The sequence below is a fragment of the Sinocyclocheilus anshuiensis genome, unplaced genomic scaffold (assembly GCF_001515605.1).
Source record: "Sinocyclocheilus anshuiensis isolate Anshui unplaced genomic scaffold, SAMN03320099.WGS_v1.1 scaffold882, whole genome shotgun sequence".
Lineage (NCBI taxonomy): Eukaryota > Metazoa > Chordata > Actinopteri > Cypriniformes > Cyprinidae > Sinocyclocheilus > Sinocyclocheilus anshuiensis.
In genome coordinates, this window is record NW_015540910.1 from 211,080 (window position 1) to 225,995 (window position 14,916).

The 14,916-nt window shown below is 36.8% G+C and overlaps 2 protein-coding genes across 5 annotated transcripts in view; one reads left to right on the forward strand and one right to left on the reverse strand.

Moving 5' to 3' along the window:
* Positions 1 to 7,161, reverse strand: part of fgd6 (FYVE, RhoGEF and PH domain containing 6) — a 27,765-nt gene extending 20,604 nt beyond the window's left edge. Inside the window, exons 1-2 of the mRNA XM_016487154.1 lie at positions 6,966 to 7,161; positions 1,815 to 3,834 (exon numbers count right to left, since the gene is read on the reverse strand). Coding sequence (XP_016342640.1) covers positions 1,815 to 3,834; positions 6,966 to 6,975 — 2,030 coding nt within the window. The 5' untranslated portion in view covers positions 6,976 to 7,161. The remainder of the gene's footprint in view (positions 1 to 1,814; positions 3,835 to 6,965) is intronic.
* A 1,559-nt stretch (positions 7,162 to 8,720) lies between these two features.
* Positions 8,721 to 14,916, forward strand: part of LOC107689227 (vezatin-like) — a 32,465-nt gene continuing 26,269 nt past the window's right edge. For 2 of the 4 annotated variants that reach the window (XM_016487155.1, XM_016487156.1), the window contains exons 1-2: positions 11,216 to 11,524; positions 12,653 to 12,790. In XM_016487155.1, coding sequence (XP_016342641.1) covers positions 11,477 to 11,524; positions 12,653 to 12,790 — 186 coding nt within the window. In that variant the 5' untranslated portion in view covers positions 11,216 to 11,476. Of the gene's footprint in view, positions 8,869 to 11,215; positions 11,525 to 12,652; positions 12,791 to 14,916 lie in introns of those variants that run through there. The other 2 variants (XM_016487157.1, XM_016487158.1) reach the window with 2 other exon arrangements.

Here is a 14,916-nt window from a genome sequence, read left to right on the forward strand (position 1 = left end):
GTGTGGGAGAAACAGAGAGAGGGAAAGGTTATTTTCCAGTGGCTCAGCTCTCTTCTCTACAGACATTTCCTGCTCTGGCCACTGAAAATAACCCACAGGAAAGTGGCCCAACCTGGACTAAAAGAGTGGACTGTAACCCTCGCACACACTTCCATGATCACACAGACCAAACAAATATAGCGCACATTAAAATATATAGCAAAATATATTCAAATGTGATCCGGATTCTATAGTTTTGGGGTTACTCTGATTCTTAAAGCCATTCACACCATAGACAACAACTTTTAACAATAACTTTAAAGTTTTAATTAATTACTGTCATAATTCCATGAGAATAGGGAAGTCCCCACCACAACTAGGAACAATATTGTTGGAATCACTTACAGCAATCACGTTTTTCCAGCTGATGAATGATAAAAACATTCACAGCCAATCAGAATCCACCTGGTTTTAAAGAGCTCAAGCATTTAAAGCAGCAGATGACTAAACTGCAACACACGCTGATAAAAAAAAACGATTATCCATCGGTGTGGACGTTAATATACTTATTGTTGTTATCTTTATAGTTACTGCTCTTGTTGAGACCAGGTTAATGTTGCACAGGCATTCAATCAGGAAAGATGTGACTATATATTGTAATTTACAGACATGAGTCAGACCTGTCTGTGTGACAATGTTTTTGGGTATTCTACCGACTGCCTGATTAGAAAATATAGCTTGTTGATCTATAAAGTCTTAGCCGAGGTGGCCTTTTTGCAGTACAGTAGTGTAGTTATGGCATCTACTGGCAGAGGCCAACTAGACCATGCAACCATCCAAACAGTGATCCCTTGGTCATAACCACCAAAATATGTTGATTGTTATGTCTAATAATTATTATATAGTTTATAGGCAAGTTATAAGTGCACATCAGTGAAAACAACAATAGCACTCATTATGTCTATTATTAAGGGAATAGTGATATTTTCTAATTTTTTGGAGCCATTTCTGCTGGAGAGTATGTATCCACGTCACGAGTTTTCTGCGCTTTTCTCAGTATTATTCACGAGAATGTACTCTTATAATCCAATCACTGCGCTGTATTATGCATGAGGTCGTATTAAAGAGGAGAATTCAAATCAAGCGTGTTTCAAGTTTTCATGAACATATTTCATATTTTATTGTGCTCCAAACATGAACCAGCACTGTGTATGCGCACATATCATGTCTTCTTCAAATGAAATATGCACAAATAAGGGCACTGATACAGTGGTACGCAATGACACGACGAATTGTGATGAGGCCGTTCATATGTCGCATCTTTTCGTGCTCAAATTTGTTATTTGAAATGTAGATGCGCGGAAATAGAGTTTGCCAAAAATATATTTTTTGTTATTAAAGAACAAATAAGCAAGCCCAGCCCAGGTGACAGAATTTGTAACTCAAAAGGAACGTATCATTACTTTCTATAAAAAGTAACTAACTAATGCAATTAGTTACTTTTTATGGAATAACACAATATTCTAATGCATTACTTTTAAAAGTAACTTTCCCCAACACCAAGTACACCTAATCATAGCAAACATTTGTAAAATTTCTCAATGTATTCTTAATGAAACATACTGTAATGCCCAATTTTTTCCTAAATTGCTCAAAGGGTATGTGTTATATATTTTTAATTTCGGAATCGTGCTTGAAATGGCACAAAGCTGTTACCATATCTGTAACCTCAATCAATCACAGTACATCCCTCAAATCAAGACCTATTAAACAAGACAACTGTAGCTCAGGATGGTGATGTGAATAATGACATATATGCATATGCACAAACTGACCTGTTCACCTCACATGGTTCCTGAACTTCATACACGCCTGTGTCCACATCCTGGTTTGAATAAACCCAGGGCAGGTTCATGTACTCCGGAATCTCCTCGTATAATGGGACGTTCTCGTATTCCACTCCGCAGTCAGCCTCACTGTCAGCTTGAGCTTCTTCATCATCATCGCAAGGTGCGACCTGATTAGTGGGCGTGGCTTTATGCTCCTCGTATTCAGCATCAGTACGAGTGCAATCTAGGGACTGTCCACTCCGAAGCAACTTCGGAAGCAACCGTGCACACACACGCAGCTCTAGAAGTTTCCGCAAGCTACGGCGTGTTTGATCGGAGCGCACCAACTGCTCGGAAGATACGGATCCGGTGTCCACTCTCTGAAGATCTGCAGAGGAAAACGACTTCGCCCTCTGTTTGACGAAAAGAGGTCCCACACCTCCAGCCTGTGGTTGGCTGTTACTGCGAGTCGGCTGGTTCCTACTGAAGAGAGAGATGTTAGGAAGAGCGACTCGCCATGAAGGTTTCTCCTGAGGAGGTGCTGGAAGTTCTCTGAATATGGGAGGACTGGAGTTAGGAAGAGGAGGAGGAGTGTGCGTTAGCGGAGGTGTGTTTTGCTTCCGCAACACGACGGATGCGGGAAGACTGTTTCGTTGGGGCTTTTTAGGCATGACTTTCGGTGACTTTTCCTCCCCGTCCAGAGACGGCTTGGTTATAGCTGCCACTTGTGAGCCACAGCTGAGCTTAATCTGTTTAGGAAGACTCCGAGTTATTGGGTATCGAGCAAAATCTCCATATGCTCCGTCATCTTCATCATCGCTTTGCACCTCCTCATCTTTACACTCAACCTCCTGAAGATCTGAGTGGCAATGCAAAAGCAAGTTGTCCACTAATGTTGAGGCCTTGCATGACGAATCAACCATTTGTGGGAGGGATTTCTGTCGAGGTGGCGGAGCTGGAGGTTGCGACCCCTCCTCCGCAGCTGTGTTCATGGAAGCTAAAGTTACACCATTTTTCGGAACTGAATAATGGGTGGAGTCTAGATCAGGAGGCACGTCTTCAGTATGTGCACTGTGAAAAGAGTCTACATTGTGCAAAGAATCAGTGTTGGTTGAGGAGTCAGTGTCTGTGTTTTCCGTGTTATCTTTAGGGGAACATAAATTTAGAGGTGTGTCCGTGTAGGTGTGACAGCTTTTTGAAGTGTTTTTGGGATTTTCTAGTAATGTGTCTGTCTGAACGTGTTCAGGAGTCTCTGTAGGTGTATCTGCTTGAGTGTCCAAAGGTGCAGTTTCCACAACGTTCTGCCTAAGAAGTGCCCTCCGAGGGCGTCGTGGATGGGGTACGGGAAGTGGCTTGCTGGGTGGTGCAGGAACACCATCGTCACTGGTGCAAGAGCTAAAAATGGAGTTCCCGGTGTGTTTCTGCTCTGCAGACCATTCCTGCAGACTTTCCGTAGGACTGTGTCTTGGGATCTGCACAGAAGTTTGTTTTTGTGTACCTGCCTGGTCTTTTTCTAGTATGGCAGAGTTTTGTTCTTCCTGTGCCTCTGTGGAAGTGTGGGATGAGTCCGTGGGAGCATGCATTTGTTCCCGTTCAGATCGGGAAGCATGTTCCAATGTGTCATTGTAAAACAACTGTTCTTTTGGGCTGTCCCCCTCTTTGAAAACACTTACCTCTGCTGTTCCACATACTTCCTTAGAATCCTCTGATTTTCTGTTACCTAGTTGATGACCTTGAGTACTGGGTGGTATAATGTAATGTGACAGGTGTGAGGATAGTAGAGCAGGACCCCCATTTTTGGAGACAGGGGGAAGTTGGGTTTTGCAGGGATCTTGTCTTGGCTGGAGAGGTTTCTGAGGGGCTTTGGGCAAACATGGTTTGGGGGCGACAGCAGGTTTTCCTCTCTTGTGCGCAGTGGGTGAGGGTGAAGGCAGCAGGATCTCTGGTTTTGGGGCGATGGGGGGAGGTGATGGTTTCTGCGACTGAACCAGCTTGGGTTTGGGGGCAACTGGTGGTTTCTTCATTCCTACATAAACTCACACAGAGAAGAAAGAGAGGGAGCTACATGAATTCCATGAATAGACTTGCATACCACATACACACAGCTGAACACGATGGCTCATGACTGAGATCAAGACCGAAATGCAGCTCTGAAAAATACATCAGTATCTGCACATAGAAACTTTTTATTTATTTTATTCTCTGCTATTAGGATTGTGTGAGGTTCTGTAAATGAAGCTCCAGTCCAGTATGAGTCATTATCAGGTCAAGATTTTGTCATCTTTCACAATAATGCTTAATAGCATATTCTAGTACAGCATTCTAAACAGTGGCTTCTAATATCCAAAATCTAATATCAGACCTTTCCTTTTATAGTCCTTCATGTACCAAGAAAGTATGTTAGATAAATGAGTTTAACATTTTTAGAGACATTCACCTATGTTTGGATGTTGAAGAGCATTCAACTTTCAGAAAGAATGGATACTACAAAGTCTAATTAACTGTCAGGTCCATTTATTGAATTGTAGGAGATGACAGCTGCAATGTTGAGAAAATATCCATATTTTACATATCACACAGGTATCAAATGTTGTAGCCATTTAGTTTTTCTGGTGTTGCTATTATATCCCAAACTATTATGTTACGGTTTAATTGGAATAATTGAGTTGACATGATGCTGAAAATTTAGCTTTGATCACAACAGTAAATTACATTTTTAAATATATTCAAATAGAAAGCAGTCATTTTAAATAGTAAAAATATTTTACAATATTACTGCTTTTGCAGTATTTCGCATCAAATAAATGCAGGCTTGGTGAGCAGAAGAGACTTTAAAAAACATAAAAAATCTTACTGTTCAAAAACGTTTTACTGCGTGGTAGTGTGTAAGTTGTGAAAGAGAAAATATAAGAATGATTAGGGCAATCTAAATTATATACATAAATCACTCCGTTTCTCCTCAGCCAATGTAATGTTGTTGAGCTGATGAAATTACAGGTGAAGGATGGTTTTGATATTGCCTGATTTATAAATGTTCTCATAAACATTAAATTCTCAGATATCAAATAGGGACACAGCTATTTTGTATACATAGACATTTTTGTATTTCCTCTTAGTTTATAAAATGCAATCTATGTGAATTACTGAGTTATAGACAAAAACTGGAAATGTTGCTACGTTCAGAACTAATAGCAGGCATGGGATATATTCTAATGTCTCAAGAATCAGTGTGTAGTAAACACCCTAATTTCCTACAAAATGCAGTTACTACAATTCTTGTTACCGTTACTTCCATAAAAAATATTTTAAATTGAGTAAAATAAAGATGTTTACATGGTTTGATCCTGTTAGTTTTAAAGTAACTACAGTTATCATAGAAACTTTGTACAGAAGACCCTATCATAGTGGAATATTTTGATTTCAGACCTCTCCTTTTACAGATGTCACAATTAACGATAAAAGAAGAAAACAATTGTGTTGACTTCGCTGAATTCACTTAGACAGCGCTTTCAGGAGAAAAAAACAACAACAACTTGGGTTTGTTGATGCTCTCTTGAGGAAATGTGGTCTTCCCATTCCAAGGGAAGCAATCCAAGACCAGTGTTGCCAACTGATTTTCAGGGGAAGTTGCTAAAGGAAGGTTGATTTGTTGCTAAAAGTTGCTAAATGATGTTGTGATGATTTGTCATTACGTACTCACGATGCAAAATTGTGTCAAATCTCAGCAAAAAAATATATATTTTATATATGTTCATTTAGATTTGTTCGTAGCAATATAAATGCATAATATAATATTAAAATATAAATAACTATTTTTAAATTCATTGAATTATCGAAAACTTACACATTTTTGAACGATTACAATTTAAGTTTTATACTTTAAAGCAGTTTTAGTAGTTAGTTAGTATACTGCACTCTAAGAAAAGTACAAAATAATGCACGATCTACTGTGTTAATATGAAGGAATTTTTGGTATTTATTTTTCCACAGGTTTTTGTACCTGCATTTTTAATTACGCATTGTGTTTTGTGTTTTCGGGTTACAACGGATAATGTCCTGGAAAGTTACTAGCACCTTTTCCATTTTTCTGCATATTTTTCTTACAGTGTACTAACTCATCAACAATCACAGGTACAAGCTACTAACAAAGTGTCTCATAAATGAAAAATAACTATTCAATTATTATTATTACTATTAAATTAAACAATTGCAAATAGCAGCTAACTTAATTCCTGTAACGTGTGTACTGCTAGGCATCTTTGGGTTCCTCTTTTTGTGTAATTTAAATGGTAAATTGTGCCTTTTTATCGTTTGAGTCACTTATCAAAAGTTGCTAAAAGCTGCCAAATAAATTTTAAAAAATAGCTCAATTTGTTGCTAGGTGCTTTTGTAAGAAAAAGTTGCTAGGGTAGTCTGAAAAGTTGCTAAATTTAGCAACAAAATTGCTAAATTGGCAACACTGTCCAAGACTAATCCAGGAGGCGCCCTCCTCCGCTCAGTCGATCCGGAGCTCGTGCTTCAGTCCGGATCCAGGAACCGAGCTCACGAACCGTCTCTCGCCGGAGTCCCTGCTTCTACACCGGCAGCACGCGAGACCGAGTCATCATCAGGCGGATGTCTTCGGAGAGCTGCTTACATACAGCAGTGCAAAGACAACCACGGGACTTTTCCACGTTACCCTCCATAGCAGTGTCCATATCGATTGACGAGAACAAAGGAAAAAGTAGTAACCTCGAACCAAAATGGTTATTTGTGTGTATATTAAAAACCGAATGGACGGGGAAAGGAAATAAAGAAAGGTTGAAACAAAAGACTGAAGTCAAATCAAAGTATTCCGTGCGGTTTCCATATATATATATATGCCTGGGAAAAAACCTGGATAAGGCTGAAAATAGAATATCCCTCCAGGGTTCAGCTTTTATAAAACCACAACATCGTTCCTTACCTTCTTCATCCAGGAATGTGTTATGCTTGTTTTAAGCAGTTCGTCCCGTTAGCACAATATTAGCCTCTAACAGAGAATGGGAACACTGAAGCTGCTACTTCAATAAAGTTGCAACACATGGAAATATTTGAATGAAACCGTTAAATATCGCAATATTCCCTGTCTGGACTGCTTGTTCAACAGAAGTAACTTTATTCATCCGGGAAACTAACCTGTACTCATGATCCCCAAACGACTCACTTTACTCCATGAATGAGCTGCATTCAGCACAGTTCCCTCAGATCCAGCTCTTTTCTTCTGGCGGGAGCCATTGCACTTCCTAAAAGGAGAGACAACTCGATATCTTCAAAAGATCTTCCAAAGGCTTTGTATTTCTAATAAGTTGGAACGTGTTCCATGCTTGCCATGGTTTTTGCCACCGCTTTTGTAAAGCTGGAACGGCGAAGTCCAGTCAAAGAGTTCAATAAAAACTTCCTCGATCCGCCGCTAGAGGCGCTCTTACTTGGGAAGCCCGATGCATTTAGTGAATCGGTTCGTTGAATGAATCCTTCCAATGAATCTTTTCAACAAACCGATTCAGTTATTCGTTTCTTCACCCATAAAGAAAAAAAGCGGATGTGTCTGATTATGTCAGCTAAATAATGGTTTCTTCAAGACGTGATATACGAATACACATTTTTGGACTCCCATATTGCCCACATCATAATTTCAGCTTAAAGTGCTCCTTGCAAACAAGGAATACATGTTGCACAACCACAACAATTAAATATGATATATGTTTCAGCAACGTTTCCACCTTTATTTACAGTATGTCATTAACAGTTAATAATACCCCTTCAAGATCAACCGATTTTGGGGCAGAGTTCAGTCTTGCGCGATTCGATATGACAGATTCTTCGTAATGAACCGATTCCAATGAACGATTCGTTTGCGAATCGAATATCACTACAATACACCATCAACTGTTGTGTATAAAAAGTAGATGCTGTTTGTAGCAAGAAAAAAAAATTAGATGGTTACAAGTTGAAACAGAAATAAATTATTTATCATTGCACATTGGGGCACATGCAAATACTCACTAATGCAAATAGTGTGAGTTTATATATTTAATACATCCGACTGTATTCACTGTACCGAAATCTTATAATATTTATATTAATATGTAATACTAGAATGAATAATACTAATAATCCTAAATTGTTTACTGGGCTACAGTATTTATAATCTGTCTAACATCTGCACAACAGGTCAGTGGTTGTTTTTAAATAACGTTTTTATTGAAAACATTTAAATTTACAAACGTGTAATATAACAATACAAACAATTTACAAATAAAATACAAAACTCACAGTGAGTTAAAATACAATTTAAATATAAATAAAGAAAAATAAATAAATGGTCATCACACAGACATAACATCAAACTGTTAAACAAACTGTAAAAGTTTTTTGTTTACATACTATATGTGTGTATACTGTTTATATTTATTATGTATATATAAATACAAACACATGCATGTATATATTTAAGAAACATATTTTGTTTATATATTAAATATATTTATATATAATATATCAAATATATATTGTATGTGTGTGTATTTATATATACATAATAAATATACACAGCACACATACATATATAATGTAAACAAAAACTTTTATTTAGGATGCGATTAATCACAATTAATCGTTTGACAGCACTTATTTTATATATATATATATATATATATATAATAAAAGGGCTTTCTGGAGATCAATTGTGGCTAAACCATTACATCTTGTCTAATAATAATAATAATAATTCTAGAAGTAAAATGTCATGTTTTAAAATATAACGTTCTAGAATATCATACTCTAAACAATGAAGACCAGTAGATGTCGATATGCACAATTGCACATGTTTTGCGAACCATCGTAGAATAACAGAAGAAGAAGAGCTATGAATCATGGGAATTGTAGTTTAAGTCATGGCGTGTCTCTGCGCATTCAGCACAAGCTGTACAGATCCCTCCTGTAATTCATATCGACTACCATCACAGCAGCATGCGCAACTGATGGACACATATGGCGGAGAGCTATGACTGAGGTTTTTGATGAAGAAGTTGTTTTCGAGGTGAGTTTTTGACCCAGACGCGTGCAAAAAACAGCTGCTCAAATATCTGTGATAGATGTGCAGTTAGCAGCCTGCACTTAGCACATAAAACACTCCTCCCTGTGCACCTCTGTACAATGACTTATAGTTGCTTATTAAGCACTCTGGGTTTAATAAAATACATACCGCACTGAAAACTAGGTTAGCTTTGTTTTTCATATAATACAACATGTTAGGAGACCTAAATCTTGTATGGACAGGGATAGAGACTGTGCTTCAAAACATAGTGAGCTGGCTACCTAGACAGCATTTATAGGTGCGTCAAGCACCAGGTAGGCAGGTCACTAGGTTTTGAGACATTAATGCCGTAAAATGTTATCTAAATCGGCAGGTTTAGGTTTTAGATTAATAAATGCTGTCTAGGTTGCCAGCTAACTAGGCTTCAAGATGAAAATGCCCAAAAATGCTGTCTGGGAAGGTATCCCACTAATTTTTGATATTAAAATGCCCAAAAATGCTGTCTAGGAAGGTATCCCACTAATTTTTTTGATTAAAATGCCCCAAAAGTGCTGTCTGTGCTGGTAGCTCCTTAGGTTTCCATGATGTTTAAAAATGCTAGATGACCCAAAAACAGTCTAGGGAGGCACCTAAATAGGTTTGTAGACACTTTCTGTTTGTCTGTCTCTGTGGTCTGTTAAAAGCATTGTGCATTAAAGCATGTGTGGTCTTGATCTGCCTTTATGAGTCAAGATTGGTGCAGTCATATCAGCATCCTACTGATGCTGCCTCCCTAGGGAAACCATGCTGTCATATACATTGATCTATATTAGATCTTTATTCATTTAATATGTTTGTGGCAGTGATTGTAATAATTTACTGTAGAGCAAACAGTCATAACAAGGAATATTTATTGGGTAAGACTGTAACAATTAGGGGCTAGTTTTTCCTGGATCAACAACTTAATAGTCGATTCCAGCCAATATGTATCTATTAATTAGTTAAATTAAATAAAAATAAATCAATAGCTTAGCAGCTTGAAAGATTTTAATAAAAAGCCATATTTAATACAAATATAAATATATTTATACACACAAATATAAAATATAGTTTACTGACTGCAAAAAAGTTCTAGACAAAGCTCCTGTTACACTTTATTTATATATTTTAAACACACACACACACACACACACACATATATATATATATATATGTATTTTTATGATAGCAGTAAATGTAGAGGGACCGCTCGGGGGCGCTGTGCTCAGGTCAGGGTACTATGCCAGAGAGTAGATGACATTAACGGGTGACGTGGCTTCTGAGCTCTCGTTTCCTTCCGTCTCCTCTTTGTCCTTCTTAACTGTGTACTGGCCTATGAAAGAGCCGTCCTCGTTGAACTGGCCGTCTCCTCCTTCACCATAATCCACCAGACTGTCGTCGCTCTCTTTTACGTTCCCGTCCAGGGACGTCTGGCTACCCTGCAATGGCTTGTTGTCTTCGTCACTGCTGTTGGGAGAAAGAGAAAAAGAGTTAGAACATGGTTCGGCCGGTTAGCATGGACCTGTTACAGTAGCACCCTTTGGTGGATGTTGTAACTACAATAGATTCTCTATAGACAACCATTCAAAAGTAAGCATGTATTATGATTACATAAACATAAGCAATTTAAAAATTATTTTATTATATATTTTAAATGTTTTTCTTATATTATTATATATGACATCATTTTTTAGTTTTTGAAAGAAGTCTCATGCTCACCAAGGCTGCATTTATTTGATTAAAAGTATGTATATATGTATATGTATATATGTATGTATATATATGTATATATGTACATATATACATATATATATCTATATATCTCAATGTGACTTATCAGTCAGTTTTAATGCCACTCACTGCATATGGTTGTGAAAATGAATACAATTTTATGAAATTTAAAAAATCAACCTTTAAAAAGGTTTTATATTTTGTCAGGGCTTGAATGAAAAATCCTGATAATAACAGAAAATAAATAAAAAGAGGTTATTAAATACATCTAATAGTGAATATCATTTTTTTTTACAGGGAATATAGTGTTTTTCTAGTTATGATTAATTTAATTGGCTAGAAAATGTCTCTATAAAAAAATAATCAACTAAAAATAATCCCAAACACAAGAAAATTCATTTGTCAGACTCAGAAATGATAGAAATGTGTATTTGGTCTGTTGTTGGCATATGTTGTGCTGGTCAGATTTTTTACATGCTTTTACAATGCTCTATATCGCCACGTACAATCCAGACTTCAAAACAAAAACAGTTGGATTCAGTTTGCTTTCATTCAGTGACCTAAAATCAGGTCTTTCGCCGCAGGCCAGTTTAGCAGCTCTCTCACATCAATAAACACACGCCAACCGATTCCTCTCACTGCAAATGAGCTTTAGAGCAAAAAGATCCAAAGTTCGCGACGGGTGGCAGCAGGCAAAACCTCAATGCAGGATTTGCCCTAATAAGAATATGAGAATTATAAACCTCTTTAGCAACTCAAATCCAGTGGCAATGGTAAGCAGTGGATATGCGCCTGTGATTCTGGATCTCTGCTTGGGAATTGGGAGCTTTAAGAGTGTCGGATCTACTTCCTCTGTTGAGCAATGGTGCGTTTGAGAAGATCCAAGACAAGAGTGAGGGACACGCGAGAGGTAAGGGAGGAAAAAGGCAGGAAAGGATGTTGTTTGTAGTGTTTTTCGTCAGAGAAAGAGAGAGCACAGCCCTTTCCTGAGGGAGATATCGGAATCATGACCCATCTTTTTCTCTCCTCCCTTCCTCTCCATATTACTTTCACTCGCTTGTTCATCAAATTATATTTTTACTGTGTGTGTATGCTTCTTTCCTTTCTCCTTTCTCCATTAAAAGAATGGCTGCTGCTTTGGATGACAAATGTGAATCGAAAACCTATGCTGAAATCAAATGTGTTAAAATGCGTGTAGGTCAATGACTTGACAAACAGAAAACATAATTTTGTTTTATACATTCTGTAACTTGTATTACAGTGCAATAATTACACCTAAGGAAATTACACATCTGATTTTTACACATTTGATTTTTTTGTAATGTGTGTGTGTGTGTGTGTATATATATATGTATATATATGTATATTATTATTATTATTTAGTTTGGTATTTGATATATTGTCAAAAATGTCAGGATGGCACAATTGTCCCGAGCTCTGAAGTTCCTTGAATAAAAATATTTTTTGGCATTATTTTAAACAAACAAACAAATAAATAAATAGTGGAGAAGTTTTGTTTTAAAATATTAGTGTTTTAAAGGTTTTGCAGGAATGAATATTTGTTTATTAATTTATTTAGGTGGGGCATGATATAAAACAAAAATATAGAAAACATTTTGTCGGGTCAGTCAGTGTGTTATAGCCAACATTCAGTCATCAAATATATATATATATCATTTTATTAATTCATATTATTGTACCTTTTTATTACATGGTAAGGTTAGTTCAGGCAGTCGAATAGAAACATCTCAACAAAACCTTATGATATTCATTCACTAAATAATGTGTTTTAAAACTTCTTTGAAAATAATGGTACATTTGCATATTCAGGATGTAATGTTATTACTTTTTGCTTGGTGGTTGCACCACTTGACATTCTTTCTTAAAAAAAAAAAAAAAAACCTATTAAACCTAAATTAAATATTAGATTCCATAAGAAATTAGATTTTAAGTCATTTTTTCCTTTCCGTCATTTTGGACATCCTCATTTGTCACTGACCCATGTTTATTTCGAGTTGTGTCTCTTTGGCCCCTCCAGAACTCTCCGCTGTTCCAGTACTTGCAGGATCTAGGACACACAGATTTTGAGGCATGTTCTCCCGTTTCTCAGGAGGAGGAGCCAAGCGCTGGTGGAGAGGAGGCACGGTTTCCTCAGGATATCCTCCCTTCTCACAGAGTGAGCGTCAGCACTTACCTTTTCAATACGCTAACCGTACAGCAACCTCAGTTTTGTATAGTGTTTAATGAAAGATCTTAATCCTTGGAAAAACTAAACATTTTTGTAAACTTGAGCTGTGCTGCTTGAATGAACAGAAGCGGATTAAATGCTAATCTGAATGGTGTTTTGTAACCAGCAGCTTTTTAAACACACATTGAAAGGTCAAATTAGAATAAGACGGATCCAATGCGAAATATTCATTTTGTCATTATTTATACACTACCAGTCAAAAGTTTTTGAACAGTAAGAATTTTAATGTTTTTATTAAAGAATTCTTTAGAAATTATAGTAGAAAAGAAATTATAGAAATGAATACTTTTATTTAGCAAGGATGCTTTAAATTGATCAAAAGTGATGATAAAGACATTTATAATGTTACAAAAGATTTCTATTTCAGATAAATGCTGTTCTTCTGAACTTTCTATTCATCAAAGAAACCTGAAAAAACTCTACTCAGCTGTTTTTAATAATAATAAATGTTTTTTGAGCAGCAAATCAGAATATTAGAATGATTTCATAAGGATCATGTGACTGGAGTAATGATGCTAAACATTTAGGTTTGATCACAGGAATAAATTATATTTTAAAATGTATTCAAATAGAAAACAGTTATTTTAAATAGTAAAAATATTTCAAAATATTACTGCTTTGGCTGTATTTTGGATCAAATAAATGCAGGCTTGGTGAGCAGAAGAGACATCTTTAAAAAAAACATAAAAACTGTTCAAAAACTTTTGAAAACTACAGTTCAAAAACATTTGATTGGTAGTGTATACCGATGTATTTTTTCTAAACCTGTATGTCCTTATGTTCAGTGGAACACCAAAGAAGTAGCTTAGCGGAATGTTCACACTGCTCTTTTACCATCAAATGAAAGGGGATGGGGGCTTGGTCTCCAAAGTGCCAAAATGTGTATTTTTATGCATTGAATTATTTGGATATCAAAACTATTTATTTATTTATTTACCTCAAAATCACTTATTTTATAGGAAATATAAAACATACACACTCCCTTGTCTCAGTTAAAGTTAAACACTCCACTATTTTTTAAAATAGGCTCATTTTCCAACTCCCCTAGAGTTAAACAGTTGAGTTTTACCGTTTTCGAACGGATGACATTATGCAGCGCCTGAAAATAGGCTAACTTCCGTCAACATAACCAACTACACAAACTTGGTGCCGGTCACGTTGGAAGTTACCTAGCTGGGGACTATTTTCAGGCGCTGCGTAATATCATTGCGCCTGCTGCACCGATGGTACGGCAGCAAAGTTCCTTGATTATTACACCGGGATGAGAGTATAGTTCCTAGCCATATCGGCCTAGAAAATCGCAACTTTTCATTTTCCGTCGGTCTTAGTACACGATGTAACTACAGAAGAGTCAAGTTTTAAATGGGAAAAATATGGAAACTCTTTGGTCATTTTTGAGCGAGATGCTAACGGTCTAATCAGATTCAATGATCTATGCTAAGCTACAGCTAAAAGTGCTACCGCCAGACCCGGAGATCGGCTGAATGGATTCGGAAACGGTAAAACTCAACTGTTTAACTTTAGGGGAGTTGGAAATTGAGCCTATTTTCAAAAGTAGTGGAGTGTTCCTTTAAAGAACAAACAAAGCATGTGCTGAATAAGTATTATCACTCCAAATTATTTGTAATTGGGAAAAAAGTTACAATTGGCTCCTGTTACAATAGTCACCAGTGTGAAACTGTGAAGGCCGGTTTCATGGTCACCTCAGAAACAGGAAGTGATGAATGACTGTAGAATTTTCCAGTCTCTTTTGGGAATGTGCTGTAATTCCACTCAGTGTGTAAATAGAGCTCATTCCTTTTGGCAGAGCAAAATATTGTTTGTGTGTGTGTGTGTGTGTGTGTGCACGTCTATACTTTATTTTAGAATTTATTTGGAATGTTTCCACGTTGAACATCATTGTCTTTAGTTTACACAGTTCAGGCTGTCCTTGTTTGTGTTCCCAGTCTACGATGTGTCTCTCTCTCTCACACATACACACACACACACACACAAACAGTCTTTCTCTTTCTGTTCTTTAGGTGTCTTCACACACACTCAAAGCATCTAGAATG